Genomic DNA, 20,604 nt, shown 5'->3' with positions numbered 1-20,604 from the left:
GCCTTAAACTCTAATATCAACCTTGACCTAAAACGCTTTCTTGATAGTTGTGACAGAACCCACAGGCATAACACCAGACACAAACATCTCTACGACATTCCCCGTGTCCGACTAAACCTTTACAAAAATTCAATGTATGTCAAAGGCCCTAAAATCTGGAATACCCTACCTGAGAACTCTAGAACTACAGACACATTCATCACCTTCAAAACTACCATTAGAAAACATCTTATCTCCCTGATACACCCCGTCAACTAACTACACGAATACCACCTGGTGGTTCACACTTACACTCGCTCACTCATTTGACCATAAACAGAAATATTAATCTCAGTCTTAAAATAATGAATCCTGTGATACTCCAATACTGAAACTACATACTGTGCCAAAACAAAAGCATTCACATTGCTAAACTCACAAACTAGTATTTAGTCACTTAGCCATAATACCAACTTACCTCATAATTTGTAATATTTTACAATTAAGAATAAAACTAAGTATGCCCGAAATGCCTAGCCATGCTAAGCGTTCTAGTGGTACACTCTGTAATCACAATTTTACTACATGTAAACCAAACAATAACCAAATTTCTGTAAACTCAGCATTGTAATCCTTATAGAGAATAAACTTTGAGGGGAGAAATGTTCTTGTTGCCTACAGTGATACAGTTCATGCAGGCTATAAAACATAATGCAATTGCACGTTTTCAGAATCCATTTAGATCTGTGTGTATTTACCTCTAGACACTTGGTAAGATTCACTGTGACAGTGTCTGGTTCATTTCTTAACATTCTAATACCGAGTACAGTGTTAATCTCAACAATCCTATCACTGATACTAGAAATACCAAGCTCCTTCCTCATATTAAGAACCTTTGTAGATTTGGGACACCCCATGAATAATTCTGAGAGCTTCATTTTGCATTAACTCCAAGGGTCGGAGAGAACTTTCTCTAGCTATTATCACATGGGAGCAGCATAATCAATTAAGGACCTAACATAGGCTACGAAAAGCGCTTGGAATTTCACTATTCTTTCACAGTGGTTGTTTTGCATATTGTGATATCACCTGTTTACGTGATCTTATTGCATATATATATATATATATATATATATATATATATATATATATATATATATATATATATATATATATATATATATATATATATATATATATATATATATATATAATACCTGGAGAGGGTTTCGGGGGTCAACGCTCCCGCTGCCCGGTCTGAGACCAGACATCGTGGTGGATCAGTGTCTGATCAAGCAGGCTGTTACGGCTGGCAGCACGTAAATCGACATATGAACCACAGCCCGGCTGATCAGATACCGACTTCAGGTGTCTGTACAGTGCCTTCTTGAAGACAGCCAGGGGTCTATTTGTAATCCCCCTTATGTATGCGGGGAGGCAGTTGAACAGTCTTGGGTCCCTGACACTTACTGTGTTGCCTCTTAGTGTACTCGGCGCCCCTGCTTTTCATTGGGAGAATGTTGCATCTTCTGCCGAGTCTTTTGCTTTTGTAGGGATTGATTTTTGTGTGGAAGTTTGGTACTAACCCTTTTAGGATTTTCCAAGTGTATATTATCGTGTATCTTTCTCGCCTGCGTTCCAGGGAATATAAATCAAGGAACTTCAACCGTTCTCAGTAATTTAGGTGCTTTATCGTACTTATGTGTGCCGTGAAAGTTCTCTGTACATTTGTTGCATTTGCAATTATTTTCCAGGTATAGGTGTATGCATATGTCTAAAGTCTTAATTAATCGTCAACACTTTGCTTAAACACTGATTATCGCTTTGTACCTACTTATAAATAAGGACCTACGAAATTTTTGGTATTATAATTGCTATTATTAACAAGAGAAACGCCAAACCCATAAAGGTAATCAGGACTGTTGAATGGAAAGTAAGTCAAGTTTAGGCCAAGGAAGGGGAGGATACTTCCAATTTCTCGGATCAAGAGCACTTCACCAGAATCAAGGCCAATTCTTGGTAATACTGTCTATCGGAGTACAGAACCAATATGCATTTATGAAAACTTACAATTCTAAACTGGTACCTCCAGTGGTGCCTTACATCGTTAGCTTGAAATTTTCGTATATAATTAGAGAATACCTCATTTGATTAGCTTTAAATTTTCAACACTGGTGTACTGTAACTAGGGAAAGGTTCATGCAGCTACTGACATGTACAGTAGCCCACTGGTCAGTGTTATATAATAGATCATTCCCTGATTTGATTCTTGGGCGATAACCCCAGAAATCCTTCTCTGGTTGTTTTCAAACTTTCAATACAGATATATCTTAGGTTTGGAAAGTTATGGAAGACATGTAGCCTAAGGAAAACTTCATGAATGATAAGCCTTAAACCTTATAAACCAAGCAACCTTACAAGCTTCTATTTGCATAAATTTTGCATTAGTTAGGGTAGGTCCCTCTGAAAATTAGCATAATTTTTTTTTGGGGGGGGGATAGCAAATATGAGAAATAATCTTATAAAATACTTCTACGTGTGAACAACAATTGAGTCTTCATATATTTAATTCATAATTTTATGGAGCAACAAACTTGAATTTTGGAAATATTATAGATAAATGCCTGTTCTACAAGATTATATTCACAGAGTCTCGCTATTGTTTATAGTTGTTTACGAATTTTCTAAGAAATTCTTGTTGATTATTATTTAAATTAATTAAGGAGCTAAACCCGAAAGGACTATACAACGCTCCAGGGAGGAATATTCGAGACAATCTTGACACTTTCGGTTCTCCATTTTCGGGATTTTTTTTTACTTTTTAATTGCTAAAAAAATATTGTTTTTGGGAAGCTGTATGTTATTTCTTTATTGCGTAATAATGTATATAAAAATCAACTTTTGCTTTTCATGTTTTTATTTCTCAGTTAATATTTATAAAAAAAATCAGGATATACGATTTGAATGACTGTTAATACTCATGAAAAATCATAAGACTGGGCCGTTAGAAAAAAACTAAGCCTAAAGGAGGAGCCTAACCCTCCCCCTCCCTTCTCTCTTTACTAGCTGTCAGCAAGTGGTGGTTCGGGAAGACAAAGTAATCGGTGCTCCTTCCTTCAAATCCGAAGAGCAAAGTGTCAATCTTAGATACATGGACACATATATATATATATATGATTGTTTTGCCCCAACGACCGCACCCTACTCCACAAACTTGATCATTAAGGTATAAGAGGCCACACACTTACATATCTCAAATCCTACTTTACTAACAAACATCAATACGTCTCTATTAAGGACACAACCTCATCAACAAGACCACTGGATACAGGAGTGCCACAGGGAAGTGTCCTTGGTCCCCTGCTCTTCCTCTTTACATCAATGATCTTCCAACTGTATCTTAACACCTTAAAGATGACACGACTTAGGTCATCTCCCACCCTAATCTTGCCTCACTCAACACTAGTGTTAATGAAGAACTAGTAAAAATATCGACCTGGATGACTGCCAATAAACTTACACTAAATATTAACAAAACCTTCTAAATTATGTATGGGGGCAGAAGAGGTGATGCCCAACTGAACATTACGATCGACAACACTCTTATTACTAAACATAATGAGGTCAAATTCCTGGGTCTGAACCTTGACAGCAACCTGAAATTCAACACCCATATCCAACACCTAGCAAAAAAGTATCCAAAGCTGTTGGGATCCTCTCAAAGATATGCTACTACGTACCACAATCAGTCCTACTCACACTATATTATTCACTCATCTATCCCTACCTAACCTATGCTATTTGTGCTTGAGGGTGAACAGCGGCAACCCACATAAAGCCCCAATAATAACCTAACAAAATGCTGCAATAAAAATTACCACGTAATCCAATACCAGAGAACACCCCCTTCCCCCCCCCCACTCTTCGAAGACCTAAACTTACTCTCTGTACAAAACATTCATACTTACTACTGTGCAGCCTACGTTTACAGAACCATAAAATCTAATAATAAACCCTGAACTAAAACAATTTGTTGATAGTTGCAGCAGGACCCATAGCCACAACACCAGACACAAAAATCTCTATGACATTCCTCGTGTCCAGCTAGATCTCTTCAAAACTTCGATGTACATAAAAAGGCCTAAAATCTGGAACTCCCTGCCTGAAAACTAAAACTGCAGACTCAACCACCATTTTCAAAACTTGTTAAAAAAAAATCTTATCTCCCTAACACACCTCATCATCAGCTAATAATGTGAAAACCACCTTTTATCTTTTTGTATCATGAACACATCCAAAACAAAATAGACTTACTCTCGATATCTGTAATTCTCCGTAATCTACACTTACACTCACCCAAAAAACTATAAACATAAAATTCCTAATATATCTGTTGTCTAATAAATCTTCAGTTAGTCCTAAGTTTGCCTGAGATACCCCAGTGTAGGAGCTTTAACAGAAACTGTGTACCATGCCAAGACAAAACCATTCCCATTACTCAAGAAATCGTAATGACACGATTGCAAATAAACCATACCCCCGGCCGGGATTGAACCCGCGGTCATAGAGTCTCAAAACTCCAGCCCGTCGCGTTAGCCACTAGACCAGCTAGCCACAATAAGATTCATCCAACTAGGTACATTTCTACACCATAGGAAAGTTAGCACAGGCACCTCTGTGACCACAAATGCAAGTGTTTACAGACGAATCTCCAGCTAGCGTGGCCGTGACGAACTCTAGCTCAAGTCCCTTCACTGCCGTCAACATGACTCAAGAAATCGTAATGACACGATTGCAAATAAACCATACCCCCGGCCGGGATTGAACCCGCGACGGGCTGGAGTTTTGAGACTCTATGACCGCGGGTTCAATCCCGGCCGGGGGTATGGTTTATTTGCAATCGTGTCATTACGATTTCTTGAGTCATGTTGACGGCAGTGAAGGGACTTGAGCTAGAGTTCGTCACGGCCACGCTAGCTGGAGATTCGTCTGTAAAAACTTGCGTTTGTGGTCACAGAGGTGCCTGTGCTAACTTTCCTATGGTGTAGAAATGTACCTAGTTGGATGAATCTTATTGTGGCTAGCTGGTCTAGTGGCTAACGCGACGGGCTGGAGTTTTGAGACTCTATGACCGCGGGTTCAATCCCGGCCGGGGGTATGGTTCATTCCCATTACTAAATTTACTAATTGTAATATTGTTGTATGTTTTGTACTGCCTCACTATTATAAATCTAATTAATCACTGCAGTTACCTAACATTTATATCAGTATGCTCCATAACCTGTGTCAATATAGAGTAAGACTTAGGATTATCTGCCCGAAATGCCTAGGGATGCTAATAAGAACATAAGAACGAAGGAACACTGCAGAAGGCCTACTGGCCCATGCGAGGCAGGTCCAAGTCTCCTACCGGCTTAAGCCAATGCACCCAACCTAGTCAGGTCAGGTCACATTGACTTAAGGGAGGAACACGGCAACCGATCTGGTAGCACAAGCTATCAGGTCTAACTCACACCCACCCACATCTACTCATGTATTTATCCAACCTATTTTTAAAGCTACACAACGTTCTGGCCTCTATAACTGTACTTGGGAGTTTGTTCCACTCATCCACAACTCTATTACCAAACCAATACTTTCCTATATCCTTCCTGAATCTGAATTTTTCCAACTTAAAACCATTGCTGCGAGTCCTGTCTAGGCTAGATATTTACAGCACACTATTTACATCCCCTTTATTTATTCCTGTCTTCCATTTATACACCTCAATCATATCCCCCCTAATTCTACGTCTTTCTAGAGAGTGCAGTTTCAGGGCCCTTAGTCTATCCTCATACCTGGAGTTTACCTGGAGAGAGTTCCGGGGGTCAACGCCCCCGCGGCCCGGTCTGTGACCAGGCCTCCTTAGGTCAGTGTCCCAGGATGCGACCCACACCAGTCGACTAACACCCAGGTACCCATTTTACTGATGGGGAACATAGACAACAGGTTGAAAGAAACACGTCCAATGTTTCTACTCTGGCTGGGAATCGAACCCAGACCCTCGCCGTGTGAAGCGAGAGCGTTAACCACCAGGCCACCAGTCTGATACATGGGATCAACTTTGTCATCCTCCTTTGTACATTTTCCAGAGAATTTATATCCATTCTGTAATACGGTGACCAAAACTGTGCAGCATAATCTAAATGAGGCCTAACCAAGGATGTATAGAGTTGAAGAACAACCTGAGGACTCCTATTATTTATGCTTCTTGATATGAAGCCAAGGATTCTATTAGCTTTATTGCGAACACTTATGCACTGTTGTCTTGGTTTCAGATTACTGCTAACCAGAACTCCTAAATCTTTTTCGCAATCCGTAATATTAAGATCTACATTATTTAGTTTATATGTGGCATGGTTATTGTCCTGTCCAACATTTAGAACTTTGCATTTGTCTATATTAAACTGCATCTGCCACTTCTCCGACCACTGCATCAGTCTATTCAAATCTTCCTGGAGTGCTCGAATGTCCTCGTCAGAATGAATTCGACGGCCTATTTTGGTGTCATCGGCAAACTTGCCGATGTCGCTCTTTATGCCCTCATCTATGTCGTTTATGTAGATTGTGAACAGCAGGGGGCCCAACACTGACCCCTGTGGAACACCGCTCGTGACGCTTCCCCACTCTGATTTCTCCCCATTTATGCAAACTCTCTGCTGCCTATTTGTCAACCATGCCTCTATCCAGGAAAAAATTTCTCCTCCTATTCCATGTGCTTTAATTTTCCTCAATAGTCTCTGATGTGGGACCCTGTCAAAAGCCTTACTGAAGTCCATATACACAATATCATATTCATTACCATGATCTACCTCCTCAAATACCTTAGTGAAAAAATTTAATAAATTCGTAAGGCAGGAACGCTCCTTTGTAAAACCATGCTGAGATTCGTTGATTAATTTATGCTTTTCAAGGTGGCTACGAACTGCCTCGGCAATTATTGATTCCATAAATTTTCCCACTATGGAGGTTAGGCTTATTGGTCTATAGTTCGAAGCTAAGGACCTGTCACCTGTTTTGAAAATAGGTATCACATTTGCCATTTTCCACTTATCTGGCACCATGCCAGTTTGTAGTGATATGTTGAAAAGATTAGCCAAAGGTGTGCTAAGCTCCTCTTTACATTCCTTTAGAACCCTTGCATACAGTTCATCAGGGCCTGGGGATTTGTTAGGTTTTAATTTATCTATTTGCCTAAGGACCATGTCACTTGTGACCCTAATCGTGCACAGTTTATTATCGTCCTGTTCTACATAATTTATCATTACTGGAATATCGCTGGTATCCTCCTGTGTAAAAACTGAGAGGAAGTATGTGTTAAAAATTCTACACATTTCCTTATCACTGTCAGTGAGCTGACCCGAGGAACTTTTGAGTGGGCCTATCTTGTCCCTGATCTTACTTCTGTATACCTGAAAGAATCCTTTTGGGTTAGTCTTCGATTCTCTTGCAACTTTAACCTCATAATCTCTTTTTGCTTTTCTAATTCCCTTTTTTATTTCTCTCTTTAATTGAATATATCGATTTCTTAATTGCCCCTCTCCTCTTTTGATTTGCCTATATATGCCTCTCTTTTGACCAATCAGATATTTTAATCTATTGTTCATCCATTTAGGATCATTTTTGTTTGATCTGATTTCCCTATTTGGAACATAATTTGACTGAGCAGCTAGAACTATGCCCTGGAAATCATCATATCGGCAACCATCACCACCTACCTGACCCTTAGTCAGGTCATTCCAGTTCAGCCCACCTAAGTAATTTTTCATCCTATGAAATCAGCCAAGCGAAAGTCAGGGACGGAGACTTGATTGCCATTATTAGGGGAATTCCATGATATATTAAAACTGAATGATTTGTGATCACTTTCCCCAAGCTCATCATTAACCTCAAGATTATTAATTAGTGTTTCCCTACTGGCAAGAACCAAGTCAAGGAGGTTATTTCCCCTAGTTGGCTCTGTCACAAACTGTTTTAAAAAACAATCCTGGATCGTATCAAGAAAGTCACCTGACTCTAAATTTCCTGTCAAATGTAGATGCCTTACGAATTTCGTCCCATAGAAGTTTACTGCACTCCCTATCAAGATTTGGGGCCCTGTAAGTCACACCCAAAATTAGTTTTTCTCGGCCCTCGAGAAGCTGTAACCAAACAGATTCAGTGGCTGACGCTTCTAATTTAATATCTTGTCTAACACAACAATTTAAATTGTCTCTGACATACATCGCTACTCCACCACCTTTCCTGTTGACCCTGTCAGTGTGGAATAATTTATAGCCTTGTATGTGACATTCAGAGGGCATCTCTCTATCTTTCAGATTGAGCCAGGTCTCTGTTATAGCAATAATATCTATGTTTCCTGCACTTGCAATTAATCTTAGCTCATCTATCTTATTTCTTACACTCCTGCTATTAGTATAGTAAACCTTAAGGGAGCTAGTCCCTTGCTGCCCTCTGCTGTCCCCCTTTGTTTGCTGACCTGATCTATTGTCTTTATTTATAACTTTATGCTGAATGCCTTTTATACATTTACTGTTTCCAACCCAAGTGTTGCAACCTGCTTGTTTCCCACACACACCCATACCTCTATCTTCCATCAGTTTAAAATCATAGGCATTTCACCAATGGCCTTCTCAATCGAGTCTGCAAGTGCTACCACCCCAGCCCCAGAGAGATGTACCCCATCCCTTGCATACATATCATGTTTGCCATAAAAGTTGTTCCAGTTGTCAATGAATGGGATTGCAAGTTCCTTGCAGTATCTGTCTAGCCAGCAATTTACACCAATTGCCCTAGACAACCATTCATTTCCTACTCCCCTTCTAGGCAAGATGCTACATATGATTGGGATCCCTCCCTTAGACTTAATGAAATCTATAGCTGACCTGTACTTATCTAGCAGCTCTTCTCTCCTACCCTTCCCAATATCATTTCCACCAGCACTGAGACAGATAATGGGCTTGTTCCCATTACCTGACATGATATTATCCAGCCTGTTGACAATGTCCCCAACACCAGCTCCAGGGAAGCACACTCTATCTCTCATCTTCTTATTCCTATTACAAAATGCACGGTCAATATATCTTACCTGAGAGTCACCAACCACAAGAATGTGCTTACCTCCATTAGCAGGGGCAGTAGTACCCTTACCTTCACTGGCCACTGAAGTACATTCATCCTGAAGAACAGAGAAGCCATTTCCTACCTTCAGATCTTCACTCTTAACTTTCCTTACTCTGATGCGCCTCCCATTACTGTGAACCACTCGCCACTTGTAGCAGGTGCTGGACTGCACCTCACTGCTGGTATCCGTTGCTACCTCCCCAACTACAGCCTCCTCACAGCGAGAGACAGACTGCACCTCACTGCTAGAAGCCTCATTCCCCACAACTCCAGCCACCTCACACTCTCTCCCAGACCCATTGAGGTGGACCTTCAGCCTCCTAATCTCCTCCTGGAGAAGCAAGACCTCCTCCTTCAACTCTCCAACCTCAATTTTTAAAACACTGCAGAAGCAAGCCATGCTTTGTAACCGTCCAAGCTAATCCCCAAAGCAGCTCAGGGTCTGTGACCTCACGTGACGACTGACCACTGACCACTAATGGCCTTCTTTGTAATTAATATTTTATAATATGTAAACCACACATATTAAGCATTGCAAGGAAATAAACATTTTCATTTTAATTTTCAACTTCGACTCCTGAAGACTGACAAGTATATTTAGCTTAGAATACACATATTTTAATATAGAGAAAAAAAAAAGAATTTCATTAATCATCCTAATTCAAGGCCTTACTTTCTTAGGCACAGTAAACCCAGATTGGTATATCTCAAATATGTTATGTGAAAAACACAAGTAACGCTGCCATTTGCACATCTGCATTATTTTTTTTTTAAATACGTACCATAAGTGTGATCAATTTCAGGCCCATAGGCAGCTCCTGCTCCCCAAGACCATCCAGGACCACCCATTTCAGTAAAGACAGAATATTCACATTTATCCGAGGCTTCAAAGTCGCAGTCAGCACCTGGTGAAAGCATATTGGAAAATATGTATATCTGCACTACAACTAAATTTATAGGGTAAATTTTATTTTATTCGGAGATTATATATATATATATATATATATATATATATATATATATATATATATACATTATATATATATATATATAATATAATATAAATATATATATAATGTATATATATTATATAGTATATATATACATATACACATATATATATATATATATATATATATTATATAGTATATATAAACACGTCGGCCATTTCCCACCAAGGCAGGGTGACCCAAAAACAAATCCCAAAAAGAAAGAAAAAACTTTCATCGTCATTCAACACTTTCACCATCACTCATAATCACTGTCTATGCAGAGGCGCTCAGATACGACAGTTCAGATGTCCCTCCAAACTGCCATTATCCCAAACCCTTCCTTTAAAGTACAGACATTGTACTTCCCACTTCCAGGACTCGAGTCCGGATCACCGGTTTCCTTGAATCCCTTCTCAAAATATTACCCTGCTCACACTCCAACAGCTCGTCAGGTCCCAAAAACCATTCATCTCCATTCACTCCAATCCAACGTGCTTATGCACGCTTGCTGCAAGTCTAAGTCCCTCAAACACAAAACCTCCTTTACCCCCTCTCTCCAACTTTTTCAGGGCCAACTCCAAACCCGCCTTCCTTTCCCTACTGATTTATACGCTCTCCATGTCATTCTACTTTGCTCGATTCTATTTAAATGACCAAACCATCTCAACAGCCCCTCTTCAGCCTTGACTAATACTTTTAGCAATTCCACACCACCTCCTAATTTCCACACTACGAATTCTCTGCGTAATATTTACACCACACATTGCCCTTAGACATAACATCTCCAACGCCTCCTCGCTGCAGCATTTACAACCCATGCTTTACACCCATATAAGAGTGTTGGTACCACAATATTCTCCTACATTCCATTCTTTGCCTCCATAGATAACATATTTTGTCTCCACAGATACCTCAACGCACCACTCACCTTTTTTTCCTTTCACTAATTCTATGGTTAACCTCATCCTTCATAAACCCATCCACTGACACGTCAACTCCCAAATATCTGAAAACATTCACTTCTTCTATACTCCTCCCTCCAACGTGATATTCAATTTTGCTTTATCTAAATCGTTTGATACCCTCATTACCTTACTCTTATCTACGTTCACTTTCAACTTTCTACCTTTACACATCCTCCCAACTCATCCACTAACCTTTGCTACTTTTCTTTACAATCCCCCAAAAGCACAGTATCATCAGCAAAAAGTAACTGTGTCAACTCCCATTTTGCATTTGATTCACCATAATTTAATCTCACCCCTCTCCCGAACACCCTAGAATTTACTTCTTTTACAACCCCATCTATAAATATGTTAAACAACCATGGTGACATTACACATCCTTGTCTAAGACCTACTTTTACTGAAAAGTAATCTCCCTCTCTCCTACACACACCCTAAACTGAGTCTTACTATTCTCATAAAAACTCCTTACAGCATTTACTAACTTACTACCTATTCCAAACACTTGCAACATCTGCCACATTGCTCCTCTGCCCACCCTATCATAAGAGTTTTCTAAATCCATAAATGCAAGGAAAACCTCCCTACCTTTATCCTTGTTCATCTGCAATCCTGCTCTGTCTAACCTCTTATTCTTTCAATAATAACATAACATACAGTTTACCTGGTATAGTCAGTAAACTTATTCCCCTATAATTTTTACAATCTCTTTTGTCCCCTTTCCCTTTATTAAAAGGAATTATACATACACTCTTCCAGTCCCTAGGTACTTTTCCCTTTTTCATACATTTATTAAATAAAAGTACCAACCACTCCAAAACTGTATTATCCCCTGTTTTTAACATTATTGTTACGATCCCATCAGTTCCAGCTGCTGTACCCCTTTTCATTCTACCCAATGCCTCGTGCACCTTCTCCCACACTCACATCTGGCTCTTCTTCACTCCTTAAAGATACTGTATTTCTCTGGTCAGTGCATGAAATTGCTGTCTCCCTTTCTTCATCAACAGCGCCTCAAAATATTCCCGCCATGTTCCCAATACATCCAACTCCCCATCTATTAACTCCCCTATCCTATTTTTAACTATCAAATCCATTCGTCCCATAGACTTTCTTAACTTATTTATCTCACATCAATTGCTTTTCCTATTCTCAGCAAAACTCACAAGGCTAGAAATAAATAAACGTACACTCAAATAATATATATATATTTACATACCAAATCCTGCCGATGAGCAGGTTCCATCCAAAAGGAGGAAATCATCAATAGCTGTGTGGCCATTATCAACCGTTTTAGTGTTAACAACGGCCTCAAAAACAATGAACTGAGTGGATACTGTAGTGTTTGGAATGAAGAACTTCATAAGATTCCATTTCTCCCCCATTTCACCATGAGCAACCCAGTCTATGTGTTGCGTAGGCCAAAACTCATCTAAAAGGTGAAGATGTCCTTGTAAAAATCTAATGAATTTCAGATCAAATAGATTTAGTAATTCCTCGTATGTTAATTAATATAAATATTTAATTTCATTACTTATGAAAAGTAGAGAGAAAAAAAAGACAGTATAACAAAATAATATATACAGCACATAATAGGTGGTATATTACTGAAAGTAGTTAAGAGTTTTTATAAGGATAATGAGGCTCATTTTATCGGATATAGGAGATACGGGAATGTATAAGAATATAGTAAAACCAACACTTATATGAGTGTTAAGCATTTGTTGTAACTGTTGCAGCAAGGAGGAGCTTGGAAGCAGTGGAGATATCTTGTCTGAAGGCACTGTGTGGTGTAAATACTATGCAGAGAATTCGTAGTTTGGAGATAAAGGGCTGAGGGGAAGATGTTGTTGAGGTGGCTTAAACATTTAGAGAGGTTGGAGCAAAATAGGGTGATTTGAAGGGTGTATAGAGAGAAGGCAGGGTAGGGGTCGCCAACCACTCCTATACTATAACTCCCCCTGCTTTTAACATTTCTGTCATGATCCCGTCAGTACCAGCTACTTTACCCCCTTTAAGGGTGTAATAGAGAGAAGGCAGGGTAGGGGTCGCCAACCACTCCTATACTATAACTCCCCCTGCTTTTAACATTTCTGTCATGATCCCGTCAGTACCAGCTACTTTACCCCCTTTCGTTCTATATAATGCCTCACGCACCTCCCCCACGCTCACACCCTGCTCTTCTTCACTCCTAAAAGATGTTATACCTCCCTGGCCAGTACATGAAATTACTGCCTCCCTTTCTTCACTGACTTTTAAAAGCTCCTCAAAATATTCCCGCCATCTACCCAATACCTCCAGATCCCCATCTATTAATTCCTCTACTCTGTTTTCAAATGACAAATCCATTCGTTCCCTAGGCTTTCTTAACTTGTAGAAGCTCCAAATTTTTTTTCTTATTCTCGGCAAAATTTCTTGACAGTGTCTCTCTCACTCTATCGTTTGCTCTTTTTGCACTCTCTCACAACTTTCTTCACCTTTCTTTTACTCTCTATATATTTTGCTCTTCTTACATCACTTCTGCTTTGTAAAAACCTCTCATAAGCTACCTTTTTCTCTTTTATCACACCATTTACTTCATCATTTCACCACTCTTCTTTCCTCCTGCACCCACCTTCCTATAGCCACAAACTTCTGCCCCACATTCTAATACTACATTTTTAAAACTATCCCATCCCTCTTCAACCCCTTCCCCCCACTACTCATACTTGCACTACTCATACTTTCTGCCAATAGTTGCTTATATCTCACCCTAACTTCCTCCTCCCTTTGTTTATAAACTTTCACCTCTCTTACCTACTGCTGCCATTTTTCTTTTCTCCCATCTACCTCTTACTCTAACTGAAGCTACAATTAAATAATGATCCAATATATCCGTTGCCCCTGTATAAACATGTACATCCTGAAGCCTACCCATCAACCTTTTATCCACCAGTATATAATCTAACAAACTACTTTCATTAAGTGCTATATCATATCTTGTATACTTATCCTCCTTTTCATAAAATATGTATCACTTATTACCAAACCTCTCTCTACACATAGTTCAGTTAAAGGCTCCCCATTTTCATTTACCCCTGGCACCTCAAATTTACCTACTACTCCCTCTACATTTTTACCCACTTTAACATTGAGATCCCCAACCACAAGTACTCTCTGACTTAGTTCAAAACTCCCCACGCACTTAATATTTCCTAAAATATCTCTCCTCTGCACTTCTCTCTTCTCCAGGTGCATGAATACTTACTATAACCCACTTTTCACATCCAACCCTTGTTTTACTTCACATAATCCTTGAATTTATACATTTATATTCCTTCTTTTCTTGCCATAACTTATCCTTCAACATTATTGCTACTCCTTCCTTAGCTCTAACTCTATTAGAAACCTCTGCCCTAACCCCATTTATTTCTCCCCACTGAAACTCTCCTACCCCCTTCAGCTTTGTTTCACTTAGAGCCAGGACATCCAGCTTCTTTTCATTCATAACATACACAATCACCTATTTCTTATCATTCGCACTACAGCCACGCACAATCAAACATCTCACTTGGACGGTTTTCTTCTTTTTCCTGTTAGTAGGCTATATGGGAAATGGGGTTATTAGCCCATTGTTCCCGGCATTTTAGTTGACTTTTACAACACGCATGGCTTTTGGAGGAAAGATTCTTATTCCACTTCCCCATGGATATGACAGGAAAAGTAATAAGAACAAGAACTATTAAGATAAAATCAAAGAAAACTCAGATGAGTGTTTATACATAAGCGTGAAAATGCATGTGAAGTGTGACCTAAGGGTAAGTAGAAGTAGCAAGATACACCTGATATCTTGCATGTTTATGAGACAGAAAAGAGACACCAGCAATCCTACCATCATGTAAAACAAATACAGGCTTCCGTTTTAGTCACTTGGCAGTACGATAGTACCTCTATGGGAGGTTGCTGTCTACCAACCTATTACCACAATATACGTATATCTATATATCTATCTATATATATCTGTATATATATATATATATATATATATATATATATATATATATATATATATATATATATATATATATATATATATATATATATATATATATATATATATATATATATATATATATATATATATATATATATATATATATATATATATATATATATATATATATGTCGTGCCGAAAATGTAAAACTGGTCAATTAGCAAGAACTCATTTAAAATTAAGTCCTTTCTAAAATTTTCTCTTATACGTTTAAAGATATATTTTTTTCATTAATGTTGATGTAAAAAATTTTAATTTTGCACCAAAAGGAACTTAGAAAACTTACCTAACCTTATTATAACAAGCGCAATTTATTTTAGCCTAACCCAACTAAATATATTTTAGGTTTGTTTACAATAATTTAATACTAAACAAACACAGTGAAATATATTTTTTTCGTTAGGTTCAGAATTATTTTGGCGAAATTATTGCATACACAAATTTTCACTTGTCCTATATGGCAAGATGAGCGTTGCTATTTAAGCCAAGATCGCAAGTTCTTCCTATTCGGCACGACATATATATATATATATATATATATATAAGTAGTCGATTTTTCCACTGAGCGGTCTCTTCCGGTATAGGGCCTTCCACTGAGCGGTCTCCTCCGGTTTGGGCCTTCCTCTGGGAGGTCCCTTCCGGTTTGGGCCTTCCACTGAGCGAGGTAACCGGTCTAGGACCAGGAGCTGGAGGGTCACCTTTTCACACCTAGGTGTTACTTCCGGTTTTGACCATGACCTCGCCCTCGAGACTACCTCACCCTTGACCCCCCCAACCAATACCCCCGCCCACGACCCCCCCCCCCCCTTCGCGACCTCCGCCGTCGCGCCGCCCGCGCGCCCGCGCGCCCGCCCGCGCGCCCCGCCCGCCCGCGCGCCCGCCCGCGCGCCCGCCCGCGCGCCCGCCCGCGCCTTCTGCTGCGCCTTCTGCAGCGTCGTCCGGATCGCCCCCGCGCCTCGAATTTTTTTTTCCGATTTTTTTCCGAATTTTTTTTGAATTTCATTTTCTTATGCTCTCCATCTCCTCGGATCAAATTTTTGAGATTCCCCCTCTCACTCTCACCCCCATCCTCAAAATTTCTCGACAATACAAATTCCCCCCTATGGGGTTTTCGAAATTCTCCATCTCCTCGGATCAAGTTTTTGGATTTCCCCCTATGGGGGTTTCGAAAGTCTCCATCTCCTCAGATCAAATTTTTAAGGTTCCCCCTCCCACTTTCACCCCCCAATCCCAAAAATTTCTCGACAATACCCTGACTCCATCTCCTCAGATCAAGTTTTTTGGATTCCCCCCTATGGGGTTTTCGAAATTCTCCAATTCCTCGGATCAAGGTTTTTTGGGTACCCCTCCTTTCACCCCCCATCCCCAAATTTTCTCGATAATACAAGTTTTGGATACTCCCCCCTATGGGGTTCTCAATATCAAAGTCTCCACTTCCTCGGATCCCCCTCCCACTTTCACCCCCCAACCCCAAAAAATTTCTCGACAATACCAAGACTCCATCTCCTCGGATCAAGTTTTTTGGATTCCTCCCTATGGGGTTTTCGAAATTCTCCATCTCCTTGGATCAAGTTTTTTTGGATTCCCCCCTATGGGGTTTTCGAAATTCCTCGGATCAAAGTTTTTGGAATCCCCCCTCTGGGGGTAAGCATTCAAAATAGACTCCTCCTATGGGGGCATGCTTACTACAGGTCTAATGAAGGGTGTTTACTCGGCGGTCAGTGACGTCAGTATTCCTCTCATTAAGTTAAATGAACTAAAAAGGACCGCGCACACAGGTTGAATCAGGTCGGTCCTTTTAGTTCATTCAAGATAATAAGGGAACATAGTAGTGACGTCACGCGCACACAGGCTGAATCTTGTCTACCCTTTTAGTTAATAAGGGGACACAGTACATCCACATTTTTTCGTTAATACTCACAATTTCTTTACAACACAAGTCTAGACATATTTCATCTCAGGTCACTCCCCCCACGAAGTAACCTCCTCCCCACCCTCCCGAACCCTCACACTCCATCACAATTTTCACTCATAACCCCCAATTTTTCTCGTTTTAACCCTTTTAGTTCATTAAAGTTAATAAGGGGACACATGCATCAGAAAGTCACCACATCGCTTACATCCACTTTCGTTAAATTCACTACTCACAATTTTACATATTACGAAGTTAAATACGCACTTTTACTTTGAACATCTTCAAAACACTCTCATAAATCATTTGAATACTCACAAAAAATACCTTTATACATTTCCAAACAACACTGAAATACTCCAAAAACATCATTCGAACACCCCCAAATCACCTCTGAATACTCCCAGAACACCTTCATAAGTACTCTTGCACATCATTTGAACACCTTCATAAGTACTCTCATAATCATTTGTACACCTTCAAAAAACACCTTTGAATACTCACATAAACACCCTTGAACACCTTCAAAACACCTTCAAATCACTCTCATAATCATTTGAACACACTCAAAACACCTTTGAATAACCTCAAAACACCTTTGAACACCTTCAAAACACCCTTGAACACCTTCAAAACACCCTTGAACACCTTCAAAAACAACATTTGAACACACTCAAAACACCTTTGAACATTTCCAAAACACTATTTGAGTACTCCCAAATAAGATTTGACATCTCTAATTTATCTGCACTTTCATTAAATTACAACTCATCCCCTCAGTCTCCAGACTAGGCATTTTCTCGTTTTTACCCTTTTAGTTCATTAAAGTTATTAAGGGGACACAATACATCAGAAAAAAAAGTCACAAAAACTAACTCAAACACTTTACTTTGAACACCCCCAAAAACACTCTCATAATCATTTGAATACTCACATGAACACCCTTGAACACATTCAAAACACCTTTGAATATCGTTTTTAAACTAATTTCATCACAACCCACTTATATCATCTTTTTTCGGTAACTCTAATTCGACTACACTACCCTCATCAATTACCAACAAATTTTACTCGTTTTAACCCTTTTAGTTCATTAAAGTTAATAAGGGGACACATCACTGTAACCAAGATTTTCACAAAAAAAAAAAAACTCTATGTCACCTAACACACACGCACACACACCCCACAACACCCACAATTTTTCTCGTTTTAACCCTTTTAGTTCATTAAAGTTAATAAGGGGACACAGTACATCAGAAAGTCACAACAACAACATCCACAACCCACAATTTTTTCTCGTTTTAGGCCTTTTAGTTCATTTAAGTTAATAAGGGGGCACAGTACATCAGAAAAAGTCACAAAAACAACCCACTTATAACATCTTTTTTCGGTATCTCTAGTTCGACAACAACACCCACAACACCCACATCCCACAACACCCATGAACATTTCCAAAACACTATTTGAGTACTCCCAATTACACCACTGATTACTACTAAAACACCGCTGAATTCAATCAAAACACCCTTCAACACCTTCAAACACCCTTGAACACCTTCAAAACACTCTTGAACACTTTCAAAAACACCTTTGAACATTTCCAATCAACACTGAAACACTTCCAAAAAAAAAAAAACACAATTTGAGTACTCCCAATTACACCACTGAATACTACTAAAACACCGCTGAATTCAATCAAAACACCCTTCAACACCTTCAAAACACCTTTGAACACCTTTGAACATTTCCAAAACACTATTTGAGTACTCCCAATTACACCACTGATTACTACTAAAACACCGCTGAATTCAACCAAAACACCCTTCAACACCTTCAAAACACCTTTGAATAACCTCAAAACACCTTTGAACACCTTCAAAACACCCTTGAACACCCTTGATCACCTTCAAAAAAAACAACATTTGAACACACTCAAAACACCTTTGAATAACCTCAAAACACCTTTGAACACTTTCAAAAACACCATTTGAGTACTCCCAAATACACCACTGAATACTAAAACACCACTGAATACACTCAAAAACACCACCAAAATCACCATAAACTAAGATCAACACCCACATCCCACAACACCTACAACCCACAATTTTTTCTCGTTTTAACCCTTTTAGTTCATTAAAGTTAATAAGGGGACACAGTACATCAGAAAGTCACAACACCCACACCTCCCATTTTTTCTCGTTTTAACCCTTTTAGTTCATTAAAGTTAATAAGGGGACACACTACATCAGAAAAAGTCTCATCAACAACCCACTTATAACGTCTTTTCGGCATCTCTAGTTCGACAACAACACCCACATCCCACAACACCCACATCCCACATCCCACACACACACACCCTAACCTAGCCTAACCTAACCTAACTTATCCTAACCTAACCTAACCTAACCTAACCTAACCTAACCTAACCTAACTTATCCTAACCTAGCCTAACCTTAACCTAACCTAACCTTACCTAACCTAACCTAGCCTAACCTAACCTAGCCTAACCTAACCTAACCTAACTTAACCTAACCTAACCTAACCGAACCTAACCTAACCTAACCTAACCTAACCTAACCTAACCTAACCGAACCTAACCTAACCTAGCCTAACCTAGCCTACCTTAACCAAACCTAACCTAACCTAGCCGAACCTAACCTTACCTAACATAACCTAACCTAACCTTACCTAACATAACCTAACCTAACCTTACCACTTAACCCAACCTAACCTTACCGAACCTACCCTAACCTAACTTAACCTAACCTAACCTAACCTAACCTAACCTTACCTAACACAACCTAACCTAACCTTACCTAACCTAACCTAACCTAACCGAACCTAACCTAACCTAACCTTACCTAACATAACCTAGCCTAACCTAACCGAACCTACCCTAACCTAACTTAACCTAACCTAACCTATCCTAACCTTACCAAACTTATCCTAACCTAACCTAACCTAACCTTACCTAACATAACCTAACCTAACCTATCTTAACCTAACCCAACCTAGCCGAACCTATCCTAACCTAACCTAAAATATATTGGAACACCCCCAAAATACATTAGAGTACTCCAGAATTACTTTGAACGACTCCATTTTGGATATTTCCAAATTAGTTTTGAAAACTTTACCGTAAAATCGAACATTATTTTCTTGTGGGTAAACACACTCAATGGTAGAAATATTTACTCGATTTCCGAATAGAAGCACTGTCCTCGCTCTGAGTGTCTCATTGTGGGTCACCCCCTCCCCCAACACATGGTGTAATGCGCTTCACACCTAAGGTAGATTTAAGATAATCATCGCCTTACCGAACACCGGCGTCAACTCAGGACAGACAGGCGCCATGAAATGCGGGTAACATCCAAGGTAGAAAATCATCTCTTTCCAGACCAACTGTCTATCCTAACCTAACCTAACCTAACCTAACTTATCCTAATCTAACCTATCCTAACCTAACCTAACCTAACCTTACCTAACTCCATTAAACACCTCGAATACTACCTAACTTAACCTAACCTAACCTTACCTAACCTACTGAACCTAACCTA

At 39.4% G+C, this 20,604-nt stretch overlaps 1 protein-coding gene across 2 annotated transcripts in view; it reads right to left on the bottom strand.

Moving 5' to 3' along the window:
• Positions 1-20,604, bottom strand: part of LOC128698663 (MAM and LDL-receptor class A domain-containing protein 2-like) — a 382,606-nt gene that overhangs the window by 296,159 nt on the left and 65,843 nt on the right. For both annotated transcript variants that reach the window (XM_070084851.1, XM_070084850.1), the window contains exons 19-20: positions 12,318-12,530; positions 9,924-10,046 (exon numbers count right to left, since the gene is read on the bottom strand). In XM_070084851.1, coding sequence (XP_069940952.1) covers positions 9,924-10,046; positions 12,318-12,530 — 336 coding nt within the window. The remainder of the gene's footprint in view (positions 1-9,923; positions 10,047-12,317; positions 12,531-20,604) is intronic.

This window comes from Cherax quadricarinatus, chromosome 14 (assembly GCF_038502225.1).
Source record: "Cherax quadricarinatus isolate ZL_2023a chromosome 14, ASM3850222v1, whole genome shotgun sequence".
NCBI lineage: Eukaryota > Metazoa > Arthropoda > Malacostraca > Decapoda > Parastacidae > Cherax > Cherax quadricarinatus.
The sequence above is the reverse complement of the archived record's forward strand: the minus strand, read 5'-3'. Positions and strand labels throughout refer to the sequence as shown.